The sequence below is a fragment of the Metarhizium acridum genome (genome assembly GCF_019434415.1).
Source record: "Metarhizium acridum strain ARSEF 324 chromosome Unknown scaffold_574, whole genome shotgun sequence".
Classification (NCBI taxonomy): domain Eukaryota; kingdom Fungi; phylum Ascomycota; class Sordariomycetes; order Hypocreales; family Clavicipitaceae; genus Metarhizium; species Metarhizium acridum.
In genome coordinates this window covers 205,223-224,921 of record NW_027094044.1, presented here as the reverse complement: position 1 = coordinate 224,921, position 19,699 = coordinate 205,223, and the positions used below count along the sequence as shown (strand labels likewise).

Sequence of the window (19,699 nt, the reverse complement as noted above, 5' to 3'; positions counted from 1 at the left end):
TGGGGATGGGGGTGGGGGGCCGCTGGGTGGGCTTTCATGGTGCAGACCAGACTGTCGTGGGGGTCACACGAGCTGCATCTGCCTTGAGTTTCGTATCGTCGCTCGCTTGCGGCGAACAGCGGAGGCCAACCGGCCATGTTGTGCTTTGGTTCCCTAGACATCAGGCATTTTTTCTGGTCCAATAAATAGACAATAGGGCTCTAATCTCGTGAAGCTCAAATACAGCCGCTCACTCTCTTTGCAAGGCACCACCATTCCCCAGAGCTGGCAATAACTGAACCAAAGAAAAAATCCACATCCTCTATCTTCATAGTTGAACCAAGTACAAATGAACTTATATGCCTAATGCTCGCCTTCGTGGCGTTAATCGCTGATCCGTATATCCCACAGAAAAAATAAAATAAAAAACCAATGCAATGTAATGTAATCAAAATACAACCCGCTACGGCAGGTAGTCTCTGTAAGGACCATAACGCCATCGCTTGCTATTGTCTTCAACCCACCATCGAGAGATGAAAGCAGCTTCTTCTACCCATTTCGCGATTTCTATGCCGTGCGTCTGCTCAACGCTATGCAAAAACGAAACAAACTCAAAGCCCTGCACAGGTACCTGCTCAGTCGGATCGGAACTGAGGTCTGTGAATCGCCATTCGATGTTGTCGATCACAGGGACTACTAGTCGCAGGTGTGGCTTGCGAGCATCGCGAACGCTGACCATGGCTCGCCCTGGATTAATTATGGTAAATTGCCAGTCTCCTTGACCGGTTTTCGATGATTTTCGTAGTTCTCGAATCATTGTCTGTCCTTCGTAACTCCTGGCTGTCAGGCTTTTCACAACCCGACCATGCTCCGGCGCAAGTGAACCTGTCTCAACAAGCAAGTCCATAATCGTGGGGAGAATCTGCAAAGAGGTGACAGCGTCGTCAATGTTGATCACGGGTAACTTCGGATGCGATATAACCAAGGGCACGTGCAAGTTGCCAACATTCGGATTATAATATGCTGAAACCAGTCCATTCTCGGGCATAGATAGGCCGTGATCGCCAACCATGACAACGAGAGTCTCGTCTGCCACTCCTTGCTCATCCAGCATGCCCAGTATCTTGCCCAGCCACTTGTCATCGTACCCAAGGCTGTTGATGTACTTTGAAAAGTCTTCCATGCCGTGAGCCATAGGCACATATGTCTCATTCTCGGGAAGTCCAAAGGGATGGTGGCTCGTGCTCGTAAGGTGGGTGAGAAATACTCGCTCGTTTCTCTCCTTGGCCGAGACAAACGTATCCCGAATATAATCCTCTAATGGACTTTCGGGAATACCAAAATGATTAACGTCCGGTAAATCAGATATTCCAAACTTGGGAACGTTTCCCTTTTCTCCTTTCAAATACTCCTTGGAGATGAGCTTTTCCCGTGGATATCCCATGTTTTCTAGCAATCCCTTTTCGCTATCAAAATCCATCGTGACGGATTGCATAAATGATGAGGTCCATTTATCCGAGAGGAATGCTCTGCCGGCTTTGTCGTCGCGCTCCCCCTTTGCGAGATGGATATGATTTAGTGCATCAAAAATATGTGGCATACAAGGTGCGGGAAGTCTGTGAACAACCTCAAGATTGAAATCTGCAACCAGTGGTGATGCGCCACAAAGTGTTCCGACGAGGCTCTTTAATGTGTAAGTCGCAGGCGTAAACGCATTGTTAAAATTGAGGCCACCGCGTCTTTTGACCTTGTCCTTGGGGTGTGGAAATCCGTCGTCATAATCTCCGGTAATGAAATTTGCGTTTGGTGTCAAGGAGGCTAGCTTCTCTTGTGCATCCTCAGGCAAGGTCCCATTCTCAAACGACTGCGCCAGTTTTCCCCATACAAGGCCGTCCTTTTTTACGGGAAAAAAATCCTTACGGGTGCTCTCGAGAAATATAAGTACAACATGACGGATAGGCACCTGTAACAGCTTGTCTCGGAGGTCGGCTAAAACATTATCCTTCATGTTCGATATTTTGAGCGGGTCGTTGGCAGCACTGTAGTGCCTTTCGGGAACATATTGGTGCCAGAAGTCCATGGTTCGGGCCAATGACGACGGTATTCCGGCTGGAGACGATACGTTGTGGACAGCTGTGAGATTATCCCAAGAACGACCGATGCCAGAGCCGTAGACAGGCTGCATGTTGTCAAGGTTCGGAGAAGAATTGGAAAAGTCTACAAATGGTAGCAAAGCAGATGTCCAAGACATGAAAATCAGAGAGCTTTCGTGGGGTCGAATAAAGAAGAGAATAATTTGGGCTGTCAAGGCCGCAAATGTAAACAGGTACAGAAGTGGTTTGATCCACCGCCGCCAATTGGGGGCCTCTTTCGCTGCGGAAATGCCAAACATTGGTTCTCCGTCGCTGTCGTCGAACTTTTCGCCATATTCAACGTCTTGCTGGGGGACTACGTCGTAGTTGCTAGCCTGGTGTGAGAGGCGATTTATACCAGGAATCCCTTGTAGGACGGCAGCCGCAGGCCACTTGACCAAATCGGTGCCGACACCAAATAGATCAAAGACAGCATCCTGCAGCACCCAGCCAGCTACAAAGGCAACGCACACGACCAGCGCTAGCGAAAATAACCCAGAGAGAAACATTGACCAGGAGGAAGAGTCGCTGGCCAATGCAATGTTGCGCCAGTGGATTTCTGAACCCGAAACGACGAAGAAGGAAACGTTGATGACGCCTAATGCAATAACGAATGACAGCAAAATGCTGGCGGCAAACGTGGCTAGTGCTCGTAATGGCCGCACCACCGAGAAGACCCAATTGTCCAACAACAGTCGTATTATCAGGAGAAGTGCCAAGTCTTGGGCAAAGAACGAGTAGCCCCAGCGCAACAGATGCACCCTCGACAATGCCGTGATGTGAGTGTGAATATGCACGGCCTTGGCACCAAGCACCGACACAACAGCTAGCGCAAAGGCAAATCTTCTATTCGTAAATCGAGAAGCAATGGCAACGACAACTCGACGGCTTGTTAGCCGGGCAGCGATGGCTCGTAGGCATTGTCGTACGCAACACAATCCGGCAGGCTGATTGGGAGAATCATGGCGACGGCGCTGGCCGCGAACCATTGCGTATATGCCCTGGGTGTTTCACGCTGCTGAATTCGATCGACTGTCGGTGGCCTTGGGCGCTCTGTCGATTCGGTGATGGACACCGGCAGTCGAAAGGTGTCGCGTGCCAGTCGTGTGACTTATTGAAGCTCGAAAATAAACCATGAGTTGCATCACATTGGTATGTAGTGTAGTGAATGAGAAAAGGGTACTGGGAGCAGCAACCAAACTGTCAACCAAACCCCCCAATAAATTAACAAGAAGAACAAAGGAGAATACAGGGAGCTGGGGCAAGGAGGTTTACCAGGCTGATCTTTCAGTACCCGGCAATACTTATTGATAAGGCCTCCGTATAAGTGGAGTTGATCAAAGGGCCCACCAAGGTTGAACGTTATGAGTAGGAATGCCCAATTCTCCACAGAGGCCCAGGGCGCCAGGTGAAGTGCGCGTTTTTATTAGTGTGTATGTGGGCGTAGGCTCCTGTCCTCGGACATGACTCTGTAGACAGTCTATGTCGAGCAATGAAACCGTGCTTTTGTAGCGGGAAACGACGGCGAATGGGGGCAATGCGAGGCTAGACGAGACTGGCGTAATTCGTCAGGATCGCCAGTCGTCGGCGGTGTTTGTTGGAGCTGCTGTTGATGCGTAGTGGGCCGTTTAGCCAGGTGGGAGACGATGAGCGTGACTAACACAGAAGAGATGTCGATCCACGAGAGAAGGCGAGAAGGAGGAATGCGTGTACGGAGAATAAAGGACAGATATATCAGCGCAGCTGTTGGAGCTGAAGCCGAAGCTGAGCTGAGCTGAGCTGAACTTGACTGGACCGAGAGACAAGTGGCAAGCAAAAGAGATGCGATGACATGGGAACGACGAGACTGCTTCGGTGTACGGAGCAGAAAGAGCCGCAGGATCGATCAGAAGGAGGAACGAGCCACGGCGTCGAGACGAGAGTCCGTACGAGCACGGAGGAATTGGCCAGGCAATATGACCAAGTTGCTGCATTAATTAATACATAACTACCTACTAATAATGTACGGGGCACTCCGTATCAGCAATTATTGCACCACCGAGTACGGAGTAACTACCTCCTAGCAATCAATTCATCACTGTGACATGAAATCTCTTGTTGCACAACGTCGCGCTCCATACAAGGGTCCTCTCTCTGTACTCCTAATTTCAATGTTGCCGCAGTCGCGGCAGGAAATGGGCGCCACCGGTCGACCCCTGGGCTGCACCTTCCGTCCCCAGGCATCCCGAAGCCGCAGCCTGACTAGCTCCTTCCCTTGCTCCGAGCCTCCGACCGAGTCGCTTGGCTTTGCCGTTAATGACCTGCCGTGACCTCTTTCCCTTTTGCACCTCCAGGCACACGACACGCACGACAAGACGTCAAACATGGCACCCTGACTCCACTCATCTTCTCCCGCGGGCCTCCGTGTCTCCACAGTCTTGACTACGTCCATTGTGGACTGCTCCGTGCCCCCCCGTGCACTTCAACGGTCAATCAGGTCTTGCCAGTTAGTACAGCCAACGGCGTAGTCAACAAGTTCGACTTCTCCCTTCTCCCGACGGCCAACGTTGGCGAAAGGACGGCAAAGTGGTAAAGGGTAGGGGGAAATCCACCTTGGGCGTAATGCCTTCGACTGCTCGAGTTGCTCCACCGCGTCCAAAGTGGCTGTTCGATGTGCATAACATGTTTGGGGGCTGTACTTCGAGAACCCTGACAGATCCAGCCCTTCGGTAGGTCTCCGGCAGAGAGGCTAGCACCTAGCACGGGAAATAAGGCTGTGTCGTGGGGGTACGTACTGGTATTATTGAACCAGGCCCCATAAGGTGGCTTGCGGGGCTGACACGGGCCTGAATATCTCGCTTTTCAAAGGCTCCATTCTAGTACTAAAATTGTGCCGACGGAAGAAGCCAGGTAGCGCGAACTCTAAACCCCTTCATATTCAGGTGCCAGTGTTGGTTCCGTCATATGAAAGACGATATTCCTCATCGCTAATCGACTGGGGAATAGCACGAGACCGACACCAAACATGTTGCCGGTACTCTGCATCCGTTCCCCGGCAGATCTGCACAGCGTCTAGAGACGAATCATGAAATACAATACCTAGACTCTAAATGTCATTGGCCAGCCGCGATCAATGCGTTTTGCAGGGCGGTCGACTCCCACCTAGAGAACATGCCTCTGTCAGCTGTGCAATTGCTATGGCCCTGGGCATCGACAATGTGCAGCACTAGCCGCTCAACTACTTTCAGCAGCATTACACTACGACTACTCCGTACTAGCACCATGTATTCTTAATGCAGTTGCCCACGTGCCCCTCGCGGGGCTGTGTTTCGCCAGAATTCCTCATGGATCGTATTCAGCTGGCCCAAGCTTGGTTGTCGTCAAATCACGAAGTGGGTGAACATTGAGCACGTTCGCCTCGGGATGCAAAAATGCCTTGCCCCATTCTAAAGCCTCTTCCTGGCTTTTTGACAGTTTTTGGGGCGTTGACCCAAACATAGGAGGCGCCCGCAAGGTGGAAGGGGCTTATCAGGCGCTACCCCATGGCTAGCTATGTTGTGTCCAGCCTATCTGTTCCGACATTGACCCATCTTGGACCTACCTACTCCGTACTGCAGGTAGTCAAGTATCATCGAGAATGCCCGTTGCTACTCAATCACAAACATTCATATTATCAGACCTCAAAGCGCGTACTAGTGTCAAGTAGTAAAAACCCTTCTGGTTGTCAAGTCCTTTTTGACTCTCTGCTTCCAATGCAGGTACCTAGTACTACGGTGAATGTGAGACTCGATACCCGCTGCAGATTGGACCAAGGAAGTGGGTGTTTGTCTCACCTGAATGTACGATGTAAGACAAATTGGCCTAATTATCTTAGTGGCCAACAAGGACAGGCAGAGGCCAGTCAAGTGAGCACAACACTTATCATCCATCACAGATACACTTCCCATCTCTCTTGTGCAGTCCATAAGCGCTAGGAGCGACGTCGAGTTAAAAAAAAAAAGAGAATAAAAAAAAGCCGACTAACATGGAAGATGAGTGCTTCCTTACTGTGCGCTTTGCATCTTGAATTCAAAAAGCTAGAGGTCATTTAGGCCCGGTCACAGCGAGGCACATCTATTGCCGGAACAGATAGATTATGGAACCCGACATTGAATCAAGGGTTGGACGAGCTGTCCAGAGCTACATGCTACTCTTCTGTGATGCCAGTACTTCTCCGTAAAGAGCACACACCTTGCTGGCCATAATGCCATTAATCAGAATCCAGATATCCAATGAGTGTGGGGATCAAGTCGTACAACGCCATCAACGCAAAGAGAAGAGCTTGCGGTGGTGAAGCAGAAGGAAGGGGTTGTTGGAGAAGGGCAAGTTGCAAAGAAGGCCAGGATTGGTAGGGAAAAGACAGGGAGTGAGAGAGTCAAGGGGGAGAAAAGTCAGAGAGACATTGTCATACTAATCCGCAACTGGGTTTTGGGATGCTAATGTGGTTGATGACGTCGCTTCATGAAGACATGGAAATGGATAGGCAGTCATGCTTCACTCTCGATTGCCATTGCAAGGACATAACAGATAGCGGCACGACGCAGTGAGGTATAGTATTCACAATGCGAAGGAAATCATCCAAAGTCTCAGCGTACGATATGATTCGGCATGGCAAACCAGGCCGTTTCTCATTATCTAAATGCTCGCTCTACGAGGTGCCTTTGTTCGACGCATTGCTTCTTTAGCCTCGGCTTCTTCCATCCAGGGGAACCCTCCCTCGTCTTTCAATCTTTGTAAAAACTCTTTGCCGAATCTGTATCCCATCTGGTACACTTCGTCGAATTTGATAAAATCCAATGTGCCATAGTCATCAACAGGCGGGCGCATGTAAATGCACCCTGGCATATTCTTTGCTCGCTCCAATGCATCTACGCTCGACACATAAGCTAAACGCCCCTGGATCTCTGCTAACGTAGGCGGGTTGGGATGTGCTGACAATGGGTTCCATCTATTGAAGAAAGCCCACATACCCGACAGCGAGTCACCATACGTTTGTGGCGTGTCATCGTCAAGGGCTCCGACATCAACAGCAAAGATGGTATCAACACCAAGCGCCTTCATATGCGAAACTGTTAAGTTGTCAACGTAGCCACCATCCAATAGCATGCTCCCCTCGTCGCAGAGAGGTGGCAGCAAGCCAGCAAGCGACATGGATGCTCGGATATACCTCCATGCATATCCACTCGTGTGAAATTCCACTCTGCTCTTACTAATATTGGTCGTATTGCAATAGTACTCGAGCCAAAAATCTTCAATCTGTGTGTTGCCAAACGTCTTGAAGATGCCTCGATTGAATTCATGACCGGTTGTGTATGATGCCGATGGATACGTCAAGTCGAGAGCGAATCGCCACAAACTTGCCATGCGGCCAAAGAACTTCTTTGCAAAACCAAACATGGGGACTATGTCTGCATGGCGAGCATATAAAGCTCCAACAAAGGCGCCAATAGAAGTGCCACCTACCACGTCAATAGGAATACCGGCCTCTTCCATAGCCCTAATCACACCAATCTGACTCATACCTCTAGCTCCGCCGCCACCGAGAACCAACCCAATAGACTTGCCACAGAGGCGACGGGCAAGGCGATGAAAGTCGCTCTTGTATGGGGTGTCAGGAGAGTAGTACGGTGTGTGGTGGACTTTCCTTGACGTGTATTTTTGAATTTCTGCTTGAAGCACCTGCACTCGCTCTTTGAGAGCTTGTCCAAGTCTCTTAGACGGGGGAAGGTGGACGGGTATGGCATTTGTACTATATGGCATTTGAATATGGTAGTGACCACCGTTGATCCACATTCTGTTGCGCAGCCAGGATCGAGTCAAGCCTGGTCGTGAGAAGCGCTCATTGTGCACTAGGACGAGCATCTTCCTGGCGGTCGACTTCATCCCAAGCATGAATCGTTCATACTCGCCGGTGGCCGGGGAACCATCCGCAAGACCGACAAGCAGAATGCTGTCAGCTTGCGTAATACAGGTTTGCGTCCACGGTGAGTTGACACTGGTATCTGACAGGCATCTATGTAAGCGAGCTGCGCAGGAATCATAACGTCAAGGTGGAAAGGTGAATGAACAAGGTTTGAGTTCAGGAAAAAATTAGAGTTAAAAATACCATCAGCGGCATTGCCTTTGGGTTCAAATTTCTCATCATGAAGGTTACGAGACAAAGGAATGGGTGAGTGACGACAGGCTTACCTGCGACGTATACCACGAGACCGTACTTCTCCTCGAGGTCGGCAAGATATTGAGTGAGACGCAGTTTACCCATCTTATTAAACGCATGCTTGCCAAGGTGGTTCAAGATGGCCGATTGGTTGAGAGACGTGGCGCCATTGGGCGGTCCAACCTGCGCCAGAGCATTCATCAGGCGGTTACCAAATTCGACCACCGGAACGCCTGCTGTAACTGGGAGAATGGCAACCGTTCGAAGATTCATGGTAGATTTCCTCTGATTGTTGATGGCCCCAGATCCGAACTCCTCGGCACCATTCTTCGGAGGATCCTCTACCGCAGCTCTCATACGAGAGGCAATGATCTTGGATATCTTAATAGTAATGTTGGGATGCTCTTGTGCCAAACTGTTGAATAAAGTGCGAGGAAATTTGACAAGCTCAGTGTCACGAATAGCATGCAAGGTTCCGGGTCGGACAGTCTCAGTGAGAACCTCCAGCTCTCCTACACTTTCGCCTTGACCAAACTCAGCAAGTGCGGACACGCCGCCGTCCTTCCTGTCTGCTACCAAACGAAGCCGGCCATTCAGGACAATGTAAATGGCCTCTGATTCATCACCTCTGTGGAAAATTACTTGCCCAGCATTGACCTGCACCCATTCAAGAGCAAAATCAATGTGGAGGATCAGGCGTGGCAACACATGCGTCAACCTCTTGGCCATGGTGAGGAGCACGATGGGGTATTTATCCACAATTCTTTCCAGCGCTGCTCGAGGGAGGAAACCAACGTAAACGTCCGTCTTGGCAACAACATCGATAAAGGATCGATACGACGACACGCTGCCAATGTAGCCAGCTAATCCGCCGGGCTTGACCAATGACACGCTGCGACGGGTACGCCCATTGTTCTTGTTGGAATCAGTCCGACGAGTGGCATTGTTTCTTGGGTCAATATTAAATGATGCGGTGCCGGATGTCTGCAGAATGTTTTGTGGGCCTTGTTCCGTGGTGTATGTACCAATATCGAGAAATCCGTCAATAACATAGTACAGGCCAGGATTTCGTTCACCTTGCTCGACTAGTACAGAGCCCTTGGGGAAGAAGACAATCTCCACTTCGTCCTTGATCTCGTGAGACAATATGTGCGCACTTGGAGGCGTGTGAACAGTTAAGCCACCGGATGTGATTGACTCAGTTTCGCCATCTCCAGAAAGTTCGAACGGCCCCATAAACCCAAATGCATTGTTTGTACCAAAGGTCCTGCGTCTGTTATCTGCGGACAGTAGCCTTGGGGAGCCATCGACTGATTCCGGTTCACGTGACGATGAACCACTTCCATTCAGACCAAGCGACTTAAACATGCATTCGAGAATAGATGATCGAAACAAGTTATCTTCATCAAGGGACTCTCTTGGATCCATGGATATTCTTGCATGCCGTTGAGAGTCGAACGGGTTGAACGACCTGTGGGCAAGCGGACTAGTCACATCTTTTGCACTGGGTCCCGGTGTGATGGGAGAATGGCCAGCATTTCGGCTAGCGTGAGTATTCGCCAAGTCACCAGGGTTTGAAGAATGCTGGCGAGTCTGAGGAGGTTCCTCCACGGACAAATCAGATCCCAAAACTGACGATGGTCGATGCTTGGTCATTGAGGACAGCATTGCTTCTCTGCGCAGCATAGTGCTACTAGAGCGGCGACACCTGGTAGCCGCTGCATTATGCAAGGCGATGCCGTTCCTCTCATCATCACCAGCAATGCGTGCCCGTTCATGCTTGAACTTTTCCTTCAACCTTGACAAGGCATCGCCTCTGAGGATGTTGGGAAGTTGGCATACGGTGTATTTGGTCATGCGCTTCTCCGTTTTTAACACTTCTCCAGTCAAGCCGAGGTAATCAAAAGCATGAGCCAAGGTAACGCGTTGGAAACGAGATAGGATGACATGGACGATGTGCGAAGTAGCTTTCGGATAGATCCTGATAAGACGGCGGAACGCACTCGCAGGAATGATGGCAATTGTTGTGTCCACAGTGGCCCGAGCAATAATGTCAGGATGTGCTGAGTGGGAAGCCACTCTCCCCGGAAGCTTGGGTCTCTGGGGTTGCGTCGGAGACGAAGGGTCCAGAGAAATGGGAGGGATGTTGGAGCCAGACTCGTGGAGATCACCTACAGGGTGCGGCTGGCTTTTACCTTCCACCGATACATCCTTGTCGTCTGGCTGGCCGCCTTTCCCGTCCAGATGAGGCGTATTAGGCATAGAAGCTGGAGCAGGTGTAAAGCTTTGTGTTTCGGATTCGCCGACTGAGCGATGCCTTCGGTAGTCACTCTCCCCATTGGGCGGCATTGGAGAGGCTTCATCGTTTAGGCGAAGCCTGACATCCTCTGTGAAGAGCGACATGATGGAAAAGAGCGAGGACATAGGAGCTCCATTACGCACTTCCGTCAAGAGCTGATATCTCTGTTGGTCCGGGGCCACTTCCTCGTCACTGGATGTGTCGAGGTCATGGGCAGCCAAAGATTCACGGGTGGTCTCGTGTCTACCGGGTTTGACGAAAATCTCAACCAAACCATCAACGACAATACAAAATCCCTTTTCCTCTTCCAAGTTGATCGTCTCACCAGCAATCAGTTTCCTGGTCTGCATGCTGCGCGTCAATTCGTGAAAGACTGGACGCTCAAGGTAGCCGAAAATCTTGATAGCGCTCAGGAACTCATCAAGGATAGCTTGCTAGTCCTCCTTTATTTCCCTCCTCGTGACTGTCTGGGAAAAGATCTATTTCAGGCTCTTTCCGTTGGGGCTCGGGTGGAAGTCTGGAGTACATGTTCAGGATGCGATATCTCACAACCCAACTAGCGGCAGAAACAACACCTACTAGGATGAACATGCTAATCAACGTGTAAGCTAAAAGACTGTCGACTTGACAAAGGAAAGGCAAACATACAGCGTGGTTGCGTTCATAGTCACCGTCCAGCTACTGGAAAACAAGGCATAGAGCAGCCTGGGGATAGAAATGGTTGCTAAACGCACAACCCAGTAGAGCACGGTAGAGGTAAGATTGAAGACGACATACAGCAGCCACCCAAAGAACCCGAGCCAACCTGTGGGCTCATGGGCAGCTGCTACCTTTGCTGATGCAGTATTCATGGCGTCGGTAAGTGGCTGGGCTGCTGAAGGGTCCCATGGGGCGGCAGTGAGCGACGAGGTGACGCTGCTGGCCACTTGAGCGGCATTCGACAAGTCAGATGCCATGGCTGCGAGTGTTGTAGCAAGTTGTGGCCCAGCATTATGTGAGGGCGGCACGGAGGAGCCCGGGTAGTGCCAAAAGGACGCGACAGCAAGACGAAGCAAGTAATGTGAGAAATGAAAGCATGGAGGGAGGCTAGAGAGAAAGACGAGAATAAATACGGCCCCAGGCAGAAGCTCTGTCTGTCTGCGCTGGAGCTTCGATTTGCTCCACTTTGTCCGACATTTGGCCGGGCGGTCACTGGCCAGGGCATGGCAGGCGCACTGGAAAGCCCCGCCGACCGCTCCTGCCGCCGCCGTCATAGAATTTCGTCGTCCTTGCCAATCGAAGCTTTGGAGGGAGGGGCAGACAGAACGTGCATAGCGAAATAATCACATGCCGCCATCTGCCAACACGTCACAACACCATCACCACGAAAACTGCACCTGACTAGAATCGGGAGGCACCGAAGCAAACACATCAGCTTCCGTAGCTGAAACAACCATGAGCTACTGAGCACTTCGACGTAGATCTGTCCCGCGATGCCTTTTGCGCAGCTTGTTCTCGGCAGCCCTGGCTCTGGCAAGAGCACTTATTGCGATGGCAGTACGTCTTTTTGGCTCGAAGTGTCTCGGATCAAGTAAAGAGAAGCTAAGAACTGTTTTGTAGTGCACCAATTCATGGGCGCCATTGGCCGGGCATGCTCTGTCGTGAACCTCGACCCTGCCAACGACCACACCAATTACCCATGTGCACTAGACATTCGAAGTCTGATAAAATTAGAAGATATTATGAAGGAGGACCGACTTGGGCCGAATGGCGGCATACTGTATGCCCTTGAGGAGCTAGAGCACAACTTTGAGTGGCTAGAGGAAGGGTTGAAAGAGCTTGGCGACGACTATATCCTGTTTGATTGCCCTGGTCAAGTTGAGCTCTACACACATCACACTTCTCTGCGAAACATTTTTTACAAACTTCAGAAGTCTAAATTCAGGGTACGTCATACCATGAGCCTACAGGATATGCGTGCCGCAACTAACCGCTTACAGTTTGTCTGCGTACACTTATCCGACTCCATATGCGTAACGCAACCGTCGTTATATGTCTCCAATGTGCTCCTGTCCCTTCGAGCCATGATCCAGATGGACATGCCGCATGTCAACGTGCTGTCCAAGATCGACAAGGTGTCAGCATACGACGAGTTGCCCTTTAACCTCGAATTCTACACTGATGTCGAAGACCTGAACTATCTCACACCATATCTCGAATCCGAGTCCCCTGCTCTGCGGAGTGAAAAGTTTGCTGGACTTAACGAAGCCATTGCCAATATGATAGAAAGCTATGGGCTAGTGAGATATGAGGTCCTTGCTGTTGAGAACAAGAAAAGCATGATGCATTTGCTTCGTGTTATTGATAGAGCAGGCGGCTATGTCTTTGGCGGCGCCGAGGGTGCGAATGACACCATCTGGGCCGTGACGATGCGGAGTGAGTCGTCCATGCTAGACGTTCAGAATATACAAGAACGCTGGATCGACCAGAAAGAGGAGTATGATAAGATGGAAAGGGAGGCGGAGGAAGAACAAGCGCGGCTTGCCGAAGAGCAGGCCATGGAGTTGGACGATGCAACGCCGCCAGCACCAGCCGCCGCAAATTCCTCAACGCAAATGGATCCCGACTTTGGTGACATGTCGTTGCCGTCAGATAGCGGGATCAAGGTGATTAGGAAAAAATGATACCCTATTGCAAGCTCACACTTCATCCTCATTCGTGGCATTGTCCAAGTCTGAGCCATCGTCCACAACCTCCAGCACAGATTCATCTTGCTGAAACCGTAGAGTCTGGGAAATTTGCAACCCTGACGATGCCTGCTCCTTGGCCACGAGAATAAGCCGTCGTGCCTGGCGAATGGCCTCTTCCTCCGCCTTGCGAATAGTACCACTCACTCGCACCACGCGAAAAATGCATGGCCGTCCATCCTTGGCGGGAACATGGTCCATACACGTCAAAGCCGACCAGAGTATCTGGTAGTGAGCTCTGTGGCAACGCAGAATAAATGTAGATGTGGCCAGGGATAAATATTTCACTATCAAACCCATCAGTAATCATCAAACAGCACAAAGCGCTAGCACAAAGCGCTAGCACAAAGCGCGCTGCAAGATGCTAAAGCTCGCTTACCGGATAAGTTTCCTTCCAACGCGCCTAGACCTGAATCGCCAAACAAAAGCCCAATTTGGGCTCTAATCGCCTCGAGCAAAGCTCGCGGCGTCACTCTCTCGACGGTAGGTTGATGCTGGACTACGAAATCGGGGACTTTGGCAGCAGGGGATTTTGTGGCGTCGGGTGGGTAGATGATGTTGACGAGCAGATATCGCTCCTTTATTCGAACCATCTTTGCTATATTCTAGCCGTCGTGACGGGCCGCGTGAAACGGACGAGTGAGAGCTGGTTCCCAGAGTTTGCCATGCAAAAAGATGAATAGGGAATGAGGCGTCGTTCGCTGTTGCCCGTTAGGTGGGGCCAACCATGGCCCGCAGCTGACAGCTCCCTCCTCTTTTGAATGCAGCTTCATAACTTGGACTCGAACAACGAAACCCCGTGTAGCCGAAGATTGATATATTGCATGTTGTATCAGCTGTAATTGTTAGAATACCAACCATATTTTGGTCGCTACTGTTGAATACACCGGCTTCCAAATGGACAGCCTCACAGCAGCTATCCTTGTTGTCTCCACGACGGCTGCCCAGGATCCCTCCAGTGATGCATCCGCTTCTGTTCTGCGCAATGTGCTGGCAGAAGATGGAGGTGGGAAATGGCAGGTGATGGCGGAGAGCATAGTATCCGATGATGTGCTTGCTATTCAAAGACAGATTATACACTGGGCTGATGGGGCAGATGCGCCGCATCTGATTATCACGACAGGTGGAACAGGATTCGCGGTGTCGGACGGGACGCCGGAGGTGAGTTTCGAATTCCAATCAGTCAATCTAAAGGATATTCATTAATTGTTTATTCAAGGCAATTGCTCCACTGCTTCATAAACAAGCCCCCGGACTGGTACACGCCATGCTCTCTACCTCCCTGGCTGTCACACCATGTAAATGATCCTCTCCGAACCTCATAGTATACCAAGCTAACATGACAAGTTGCCATGATGTCCAGGCCAGCAGCTGGCGTAAGAAACAAATCACTCATCGTCACTCTCCCCGGATCTCCCAAAGGCGCCAAGGAGAATCTCCAGGCCATCGTCAAAACGCTTCCCCATGCCTGCTTACAAGCAGCTGGTGCCGATTCGCGGGTCCTTCATGCCGGAGGGGTCAAGAAACTCGAGGCAGACGCAGGGATCAGCAGTTCAAAAAGCAAGCAAGGCCATTCCCACGACCATCATCATCACCATCATCACCACGGGCATGGCCACGGCCACGGCAATCTCGTCAGACACAGCAATCCAAAAGCGACAGCCTTATCAAACGATCCAACTCTTGGCCCAACTCGTCGGCATCGTGAATCCCCTTACCCCATGATCTCGGTGGAAGATGCCCTCGCACTAATCTCCGAGCACACCCCTGATCCAGACATCCACGAACGCCCCGTAACCGACAAGATCATCGGCTCCGTGCTGGCAGAGGACGTAAGTGCTCGCGAAAATGTACCGGCCTTTCGCGCCAGCATTGTAGACGGATACGCCGTCGTGGCGCCTAAAGATGGCACCATGAAGGGAGTGTTCCCCGTGACAGCCGTGTCGCATGCTGCCCCCGGCGAAACCAGGGCCCTCACAGAAGGAGAAATCGCACGGATTACCACCGGGGCTCCCTTACCACTAGGTGCTACATCCGTCATCATGGTGGAGGATACGATACTGAAAACCATGACGGCAGACGGCAAAGAGGAAAAGGAAGTAGAAATCCAAGCCGAGGGTGTCAAGGAAGGCGAAAACATCCGCGAAGTAGGAAGCGATGTCTCCCAGGGCACCGTGATCCTCAACAAGGGCGAGCAAATCTCCGGGGTTGGAGGCGAAATCGGCCTTCTCGCGTCTGTTGGAGTCGCCGCCGTAAAGGTTTACAAAAAGCCTGTTATCGGAATTTTATCCACCGGTGACGAAATCATTGAACATGATCGGGCCGGGCCTCTTCGTCTAGGTGAAGTCCGGGACACGAACAGAATCACGCTCATTTCCGCCGTCAAAGAATGGGGGTTTGAAGTCGTTGATCTGGGCATCTCAAAGGATAAGCCTGGCTCATTGGAAGAGACGCTTCGAAATGGCCTGCGGCAGGCAGACGTGCTCATCACCACTGGCGGCGTGTCCATGGGCGAGCTGGATCTGTTGAAACCCACCATTGAGCGGTCCCTCGGAGGCACGATTCACTTTGGACGAGTGGCGATGAAGCCTGGCAAGCCCACGACTTTTTCTACCGTCCCCGTCAAGGATAACAACGGCCAGCGCGTGTCAAAGGTCATCTTCTCGCTCCCTGGCAATCCCGCGTCTGCACTGGTGACATTCCACTTGTTTGTCTTGCCGTCGTTGCATAAACAAGCCGGTGTGTCGCCAGTAGGATTGCCAAAGGTTCCTATAGTTTTAGGCCACGAATTTTCCATGGACCCTAGACCAGAGTATCACCGTGCCAGAGTGACGGTCGGCCAGGACGGCGTGTTGACGGCGAGCAGTACCGGTGGCCAGAGGAGCTCCAAAGTGGGGAGCTTGAGGTCAGCGAATGCATTGGTCTGTATGCCTTCTGGCACGGGGAAGTTGAAGAAAGGCTCTACAGTAGGTGCATTGTTGATAGGTGCTCTGCGGACGTCCTAAATACTTGTGGAACATGTGAACGTATTTATTACAAGCTGAAATTCCATCACTTCCTATATGAGGGGGTAGCTAATCAGCAAGTCAGTGTCGCACGGGACACCTTTTGTTCTTTGGTCGTCTTCAATCACAAACAATTTAAGCTCAAGTTCTAGTTCAAAGCAACTCTATTGATCTTATCTGTCAGTTGATGCCTGGTGTACAATTCCGAGTGTAGGGGGATGGTGGTACAGCTATGAAAAACACGGGTTCCCCCCCAACTCAGCCTCCAAACGCCTTGCCGAATATTGCATTCGGCATAATGCATGCGGGACATTGCCGTCCCAGCGGTATCCCTACCGCATCAATTATGCAGAGACAAGATGCCCCTGTGGTGCCTTCCGTCGTCGTCCCCCATTCGAATGTCATCTAGCTAGTTGCGCCGAAGTTGGGTGCCTTTCCAGAAACCAACAGGCCAATAATCAGCCCGAACAGGCCGAGAACGGAGCTGAAAATCTCAATGACGAGAATCTTGACAAACCTATCGGAACGAGTCAGTATGGCCATCCAGAGCAACCACTATAGAGAGAAAGGGGAGCGCACAATGACGGGTCAGCAGCATCAGCCAAAGCAGCCCCAGACCCGTTAATGCCCACAGCAATGCCGCAGACCAGATTGCACAGTCCAACCGTCAGACCGGACCAGAATAGCGCAAACCCAGTGTAGTATGATTCGGCGGACGCGGCGGCCACGACGTCAGCCTTGTCGACTTTGGAAGAGAAGACGATTGCCATGATGACGCCGTAAATGGCGACGACTTCGCAAAAGATGATGGAGATGAGGTTCTTGGTTCGAATTCGGGGAGCCTTGACGCCAGCGCCGAGAATTGAAGATCCGGTGATGAAGATGCCCCTGGCGAAATTCATTAGCATTGTCGTAAGTAAATCCTAGATGGCGGTAGGGGCGAACGAACCACGCGGCACCAACGACAGACAATCCAATGCACAGAGCAATGCCCAAATCGGCCCATGCATAGGGAGATACAGATTCGAGGAAAGCCCCGACATTGAAGGCCTCACCGCTCCCGGTAAAGAGCATATCTTGAACAGCGTCAGCGAGCCTCTGAATCAAGCCACAACCACTCGGGACAACATACAAGCTCCCACCACTGTCAGAAACGACGCAACGCCGCCCACGCCATATGTGAGACTCATTGTAGCGACAAAGTTGTGGCAATACCGACGACGAAAAATAAAACAAGGGGGACAAGTCTTGACTGGTACCGCGTCGAAAGTCGCGAGGTAACAAGCTTGCTTCGGCGATATGGTTTCCCTCGCAGCCTAGGCTTGAAGCTCTCCTAGGCCCGCGACACCAGGTGCCAGCCAGCGACGTCACATGATGTGTCTAAAAACGCAGTACGGAGTGTTCCGTACCGGCTTAGTCAGACCAGGCAGTTACACCCCTCCCTGCGCGGCGCCTCACCGGAGCTCTTTGAACATTACAACATTAGGGTCTTTGCTGTGTGCACAACCCAAAAGAGAAAAACATCAAAAACTCCAACATAGGAACAGAACGAAAGAAGGCCAGGATAGCGCAACCATGGCGTCAGGAGCGCAGTCGTTCTACGAGCTGTACCGTCGAAGCAGGTACCGCATCTCCAACAGTCCGGTGGCAGAAGGGAGACGGCTGGGAGGTTCGAGACGCTCGAATGTAGGCTAACATGGGCGGTGACAGCATCGGGCTCGCCTTGACAGATACCCTCGACGACTTGATCAGCGAAGAGCGCATCAACCCGCAGCTGGCGATGAAGATCCTCGGGAACTTTGACCAGGCCATCACGGAAGCGCTGCAGAAGAACGTCAAGAGCAGGCTGCAATTCAAGGTTGGTTCCAAACCGTACTAGCGCGCGGCGACGGGGACTTGATTCGCGAAATATGCAGTGATGCTGACGCGGAGGATGACGGTAGGGGAGCCTCGATACCTATAGATTCTGCGACGAGGTGTGGACCTTCTTGATCAAGAACGTCACCTTCAAGATGGACAACGGCAGCCAATCCGTCCAAGCGGACAAGGTCAAGATTGTGAGTTGCAACGCCAAGAAACCTGGCGAGGGGGCGTAGATTGGAAATAATTGTCCCGGAGGCTTCATTGTATAATGGGTGGGTTATCAACTAGAGTGACGGATGATGCTACCACCATTCAAGATACAGCTCGCGGCTTGCATTTGACGGCGTTTTAGGAGTGGGCAGAGGTTCGGAGTTTTCGGCGCGGTAGAACATGAATTCATTGTCTTTTTTTTTTATTTCTTTTTAACTGTTGCATGCCGCGTACAGTCGCGTCTAGTTGTAGAGTGTTTTGACTTGCCGTTTGCGCAAAGAAGCGGATTCAAAGTCGTGATGGCCGTTCAAACCCACCGACCCCGAGGTACCTCAAGTTCTCCACACGACATGCAGACGTCCCGGCCCATCCCATGGGTTCCGGACTTGGCGCCTCGAAGTGTCCAAGCCACTCCATCAACACCAACTTACAACGCAGTCCGCCCATATCCAGCACTCATCCCGCATCCTCCAGGATTCAAAGATCATGGTCCGCCAGCGTCGCGGCAGGATGTCCAGCGCCGCAGCCCAACCCGCACCCACCATGGTCTCCGGCCCCCAGACTCCCGCATCAACCCGCACGCAATGGATCATGTACGCCGTCGCGAGCGGCGCCTGCGCGGCGTTCAACGGCGTCTTTGCAAAGCTGTACGTCCATCCACGTACAAACCACACATCTCCTCACGCCAAAAAACGCACTAACAGGGCAGAACAACTACGGAACTCACATCAACCCTGGCCCATAACATGGCCGCCGTCTTGTCCCTCTCCTCGCACGAGAACATTGTAGAAGTTGCTGTCCGCGCCGTGCGTGATACCTTCCCCCCCCAAAAAAAAAAACAGCACAGCGTGTGCTGAAACTGACGAGATTAGATCTTCTTCGGTCTGAACCTCACATTCAACGGCATTGTAAGTCCCCACCCGCTCTGCCCGCCTTTCCTTCTCATAGACGACCGCCGGGGGATGGACGCTGACTGCGGCGAACAGATGTGGACGCTCTTCACCAAGGCCCTCGCAAAGGGGACCTCCACCACGCAGGTCAGCATCATCAACACTTCTACCAACTTCATGCTTACTGCGCTGCTGGGGCTGTTCATTTTCGCAGAGGCCTTGCCCCCGCTTTGGTGGGCGGGCGCGTCGCTGCTGGTCGCTGGGAATGTGATTGTCGGCAGGAAGGACGAGGACGGAGATGAGGACGCGCCGGGCGAGGTTGGGGGTGAGGAGCGGAACGACGAGACGATTCCGCTTTTGAAAGAGGACGGCGATGAGGACGAGGATGTAGCTGATTTGGGGGACTTGTCTAGATAGGAC

At 51.7% G+C, this 19,699-nt stretch overlaps 10 protein-coding genes across 11 annotated transcripts; 4 read left to right on the top strand and 6 right to left on the bottom strand.

Moving 5' to 3' along the window:
* Positions 1 to 148: 148 nt before the first annotated feature.
* On the bottom strand, positions 149 to 4,144 carry J3458_020512 (uncharacterized protein). Its single transcript, XM_007814888.2, has one exon. It carries the CDS (start codon positions 3,098 to 3,100, stop codon positions 443 to 445), a length of 2,658 nt encoding a protein of 885 aa, XP_007813079.2. The 5' UTR covers positions 3,101 to 4,144; the 3' UTR covers positions 149 to 442.
* A 2,620-nt stretch (positions 4,145 to 6,764) lies between these two features.
* Positions 6,765 to 7,991, bottom strand: NTE1_3 (phosphatidylcholine and lysophosphatidylcholine phospholipase; the record flags this gene model as incomplete). The annotated part of the gene is made up of 1 exon (XM_066122085.1): positions 6,765 to 7,991. The coding sequence occupies one exon, from the start codon at positions 7,989 to 7,991 to the stop codon at positions 6,765 to 6,767; it is 1,227 nt and encodes a 408-aa protein (XP_065972710.1).
* Positions 7,992 to 8,208: 217 nt separating this feature from the next.
* NTE1_2 (phosphatidylcholine and lysophosphatidylcholine phospholipase) lies at positions 8,209 to 10,935 on the bottom strand (the record flags this gene model as incomplete). Its single annotated transcript, XM_066122084.1, has 1 exon — positions 8,209 to 10,935. One exon carries the CDS (start codon positions 10,933 to 10,935, stop codon positions 8,209 to 8,211), a length of 2,727 nt encoding a protein of 908 aa, XP_065972709.1.
* A 70-nt stretch (positions 10,936 to 11,005) lies between these two features.
* NTE1_1 (phosphatidylcholine and lysophosphatidylcholine phospholipase) lies at positions 11,006 to 11,541 on the bottom strand (the record flags this gene model as incomplete). The annotated part of the gene is made up of 2 exons (XM_007814889.2): positions 11,006 to 11,177; positions 11,234 to 11,541. The coding sequence occupies 2 exons, from the start codon at positions 11,539 to 11,541 to the stop codon at positions 11,006 to 11,008; spliced, it is 480 nt and encodes a 159-aa protein (XP_007813080.2).
* Positions 11,542 to 11,862: 321 nt separating this feature from the next.
* Positions 11,863 to 14,106, top strand: J3458_020508 (uncharacterized protein). Its single transcript, XM_007814890.2, has 3 exons — positions 11,863 to 12,121; positions 12,185 to 12,510; positions 12,565 to 14,106. The coding sequence occupies exons 1-3, from the start codon at positions 12,058 to 12,060 to the stop codon at positions 13,246 to 13,248; spliced, it is 1,074 nt and encodes a 357-aa protein (XP_007813081.1). The 5' UTR covers positions 11,863 to 12,057; the 3' UTR covers positions 13,249 to 14,106.
* Positions 13,264 to 13,904, bottom strand: POP5 (RNA-binding protein pop5; the record flags this gene model as incomplete). The annotated part of the gene is made up of 2 exons (XM_007814891.1): positions 13,264 to 13,598; positions 13,691 to 13,904. The coding sequence occupies 2 exons, from the start codon at positions 13,902 to 13,904 to the stop codon at positions 13,264 to 13,266; spliced, it is 549 nt and encodes a 182-aa protein (XP_007813082.1).
* On the top strand, positions 14,103 to 16,494 carry J3458_020506 (uncharacterized protein). The gene is made up of 3 exons (XM_007814892.2): positions 14,103 to 14,472; positions 14,531 to 14,609; positions 14,659 to 16,494. Exons 1-3 carry the CDS (start codon positions 14,209 to 14,211, stop codon positions 16,314 to 16,316), a joined length of 2,001 nt encoding a protein of 666 aa, XP_007813083.2. The 5' UTR covers positions 14,103 to 14,208; the 3' UTR covers positions 16,317 to 16,494.
* VMA16_2 (H(+)-transporting V0 sector ATPase subunit c'') lies at positions 16,495 to 17,605 on the bottom strand. Of its 2 annotated transcripts, XM_007814893.2 has the most exons (4): positions 17,449 to 17,605; positions 17,266 to 17,392; positions 16,896 to 17,204; positions 16,495 to 16,833 (listed from the first exon to the last, which is right to left on the bottom strand). In XM_007814893.2, exons 1-4 carry the CDS (start codon positions 17,504 to 17,506, stop codon positions 16,722 to 16,724), a joined length of 606 nt encoding a protein of 201 aa, XP_007813084.1. In that variant the 5' UTR covers positions 17,507 to 17,605; the 3' UTR covers positions 16,495 to 16,721. The 2 variants fall into 2 exon arrangements, with proteins under 2 accessions (XP_007813084.1, XP_065972708.1); XM_066122083.1 differs by having other exon boundaries at positions 17,266 to 17,605.
* A 286-nt stretch (positions 17,606 to 17,891) lies between these two features.
* toa2 (Transcription initiation factor IIA subunit 2) lies at positions 17,892 to 18,412 on the top strand (the record flags this gene model as incomplete). Its single annotated transcript, XM_066122082.1, has 3 exons — positions 17,892 to 17,938; positions 18,027 to 18,174; positions 18,260 to 18,412. The coding sequence occupies 3 exons, from the start codon at positions 17,892 to 17,894 to the stop codon at positions 18,410 to 18,412; spliced, it is 348 nt and encodes a 115-aa protein (XP_065972707.1).
* Positions 18,413 to 18,932: 520 nt separating this feature from the next.
* Positions 18,933 to 19,696, top strand: J3458_020503 (uncharacterized protein; the record flags this gene model as incomplete). The annotated part of the gene is made up of 4 exons (XM_066122081.1): positions 18,933 to 19,036; positions 19,099 to 19,195; positions 19,262 to 19,297; positions 19,376 to 19,696. The coding sequence occupies 4 exons, from the start codon at positions 18,933 to 18,935 to the stop codon at positions 19,694 to 19,696; spliced, it is 558 nt and encodes a 185-aa protein (XP_065972706.1).
* Between the last annotated feature and the right edge of the window lie 3 nt (positions 19,697 to 19,699).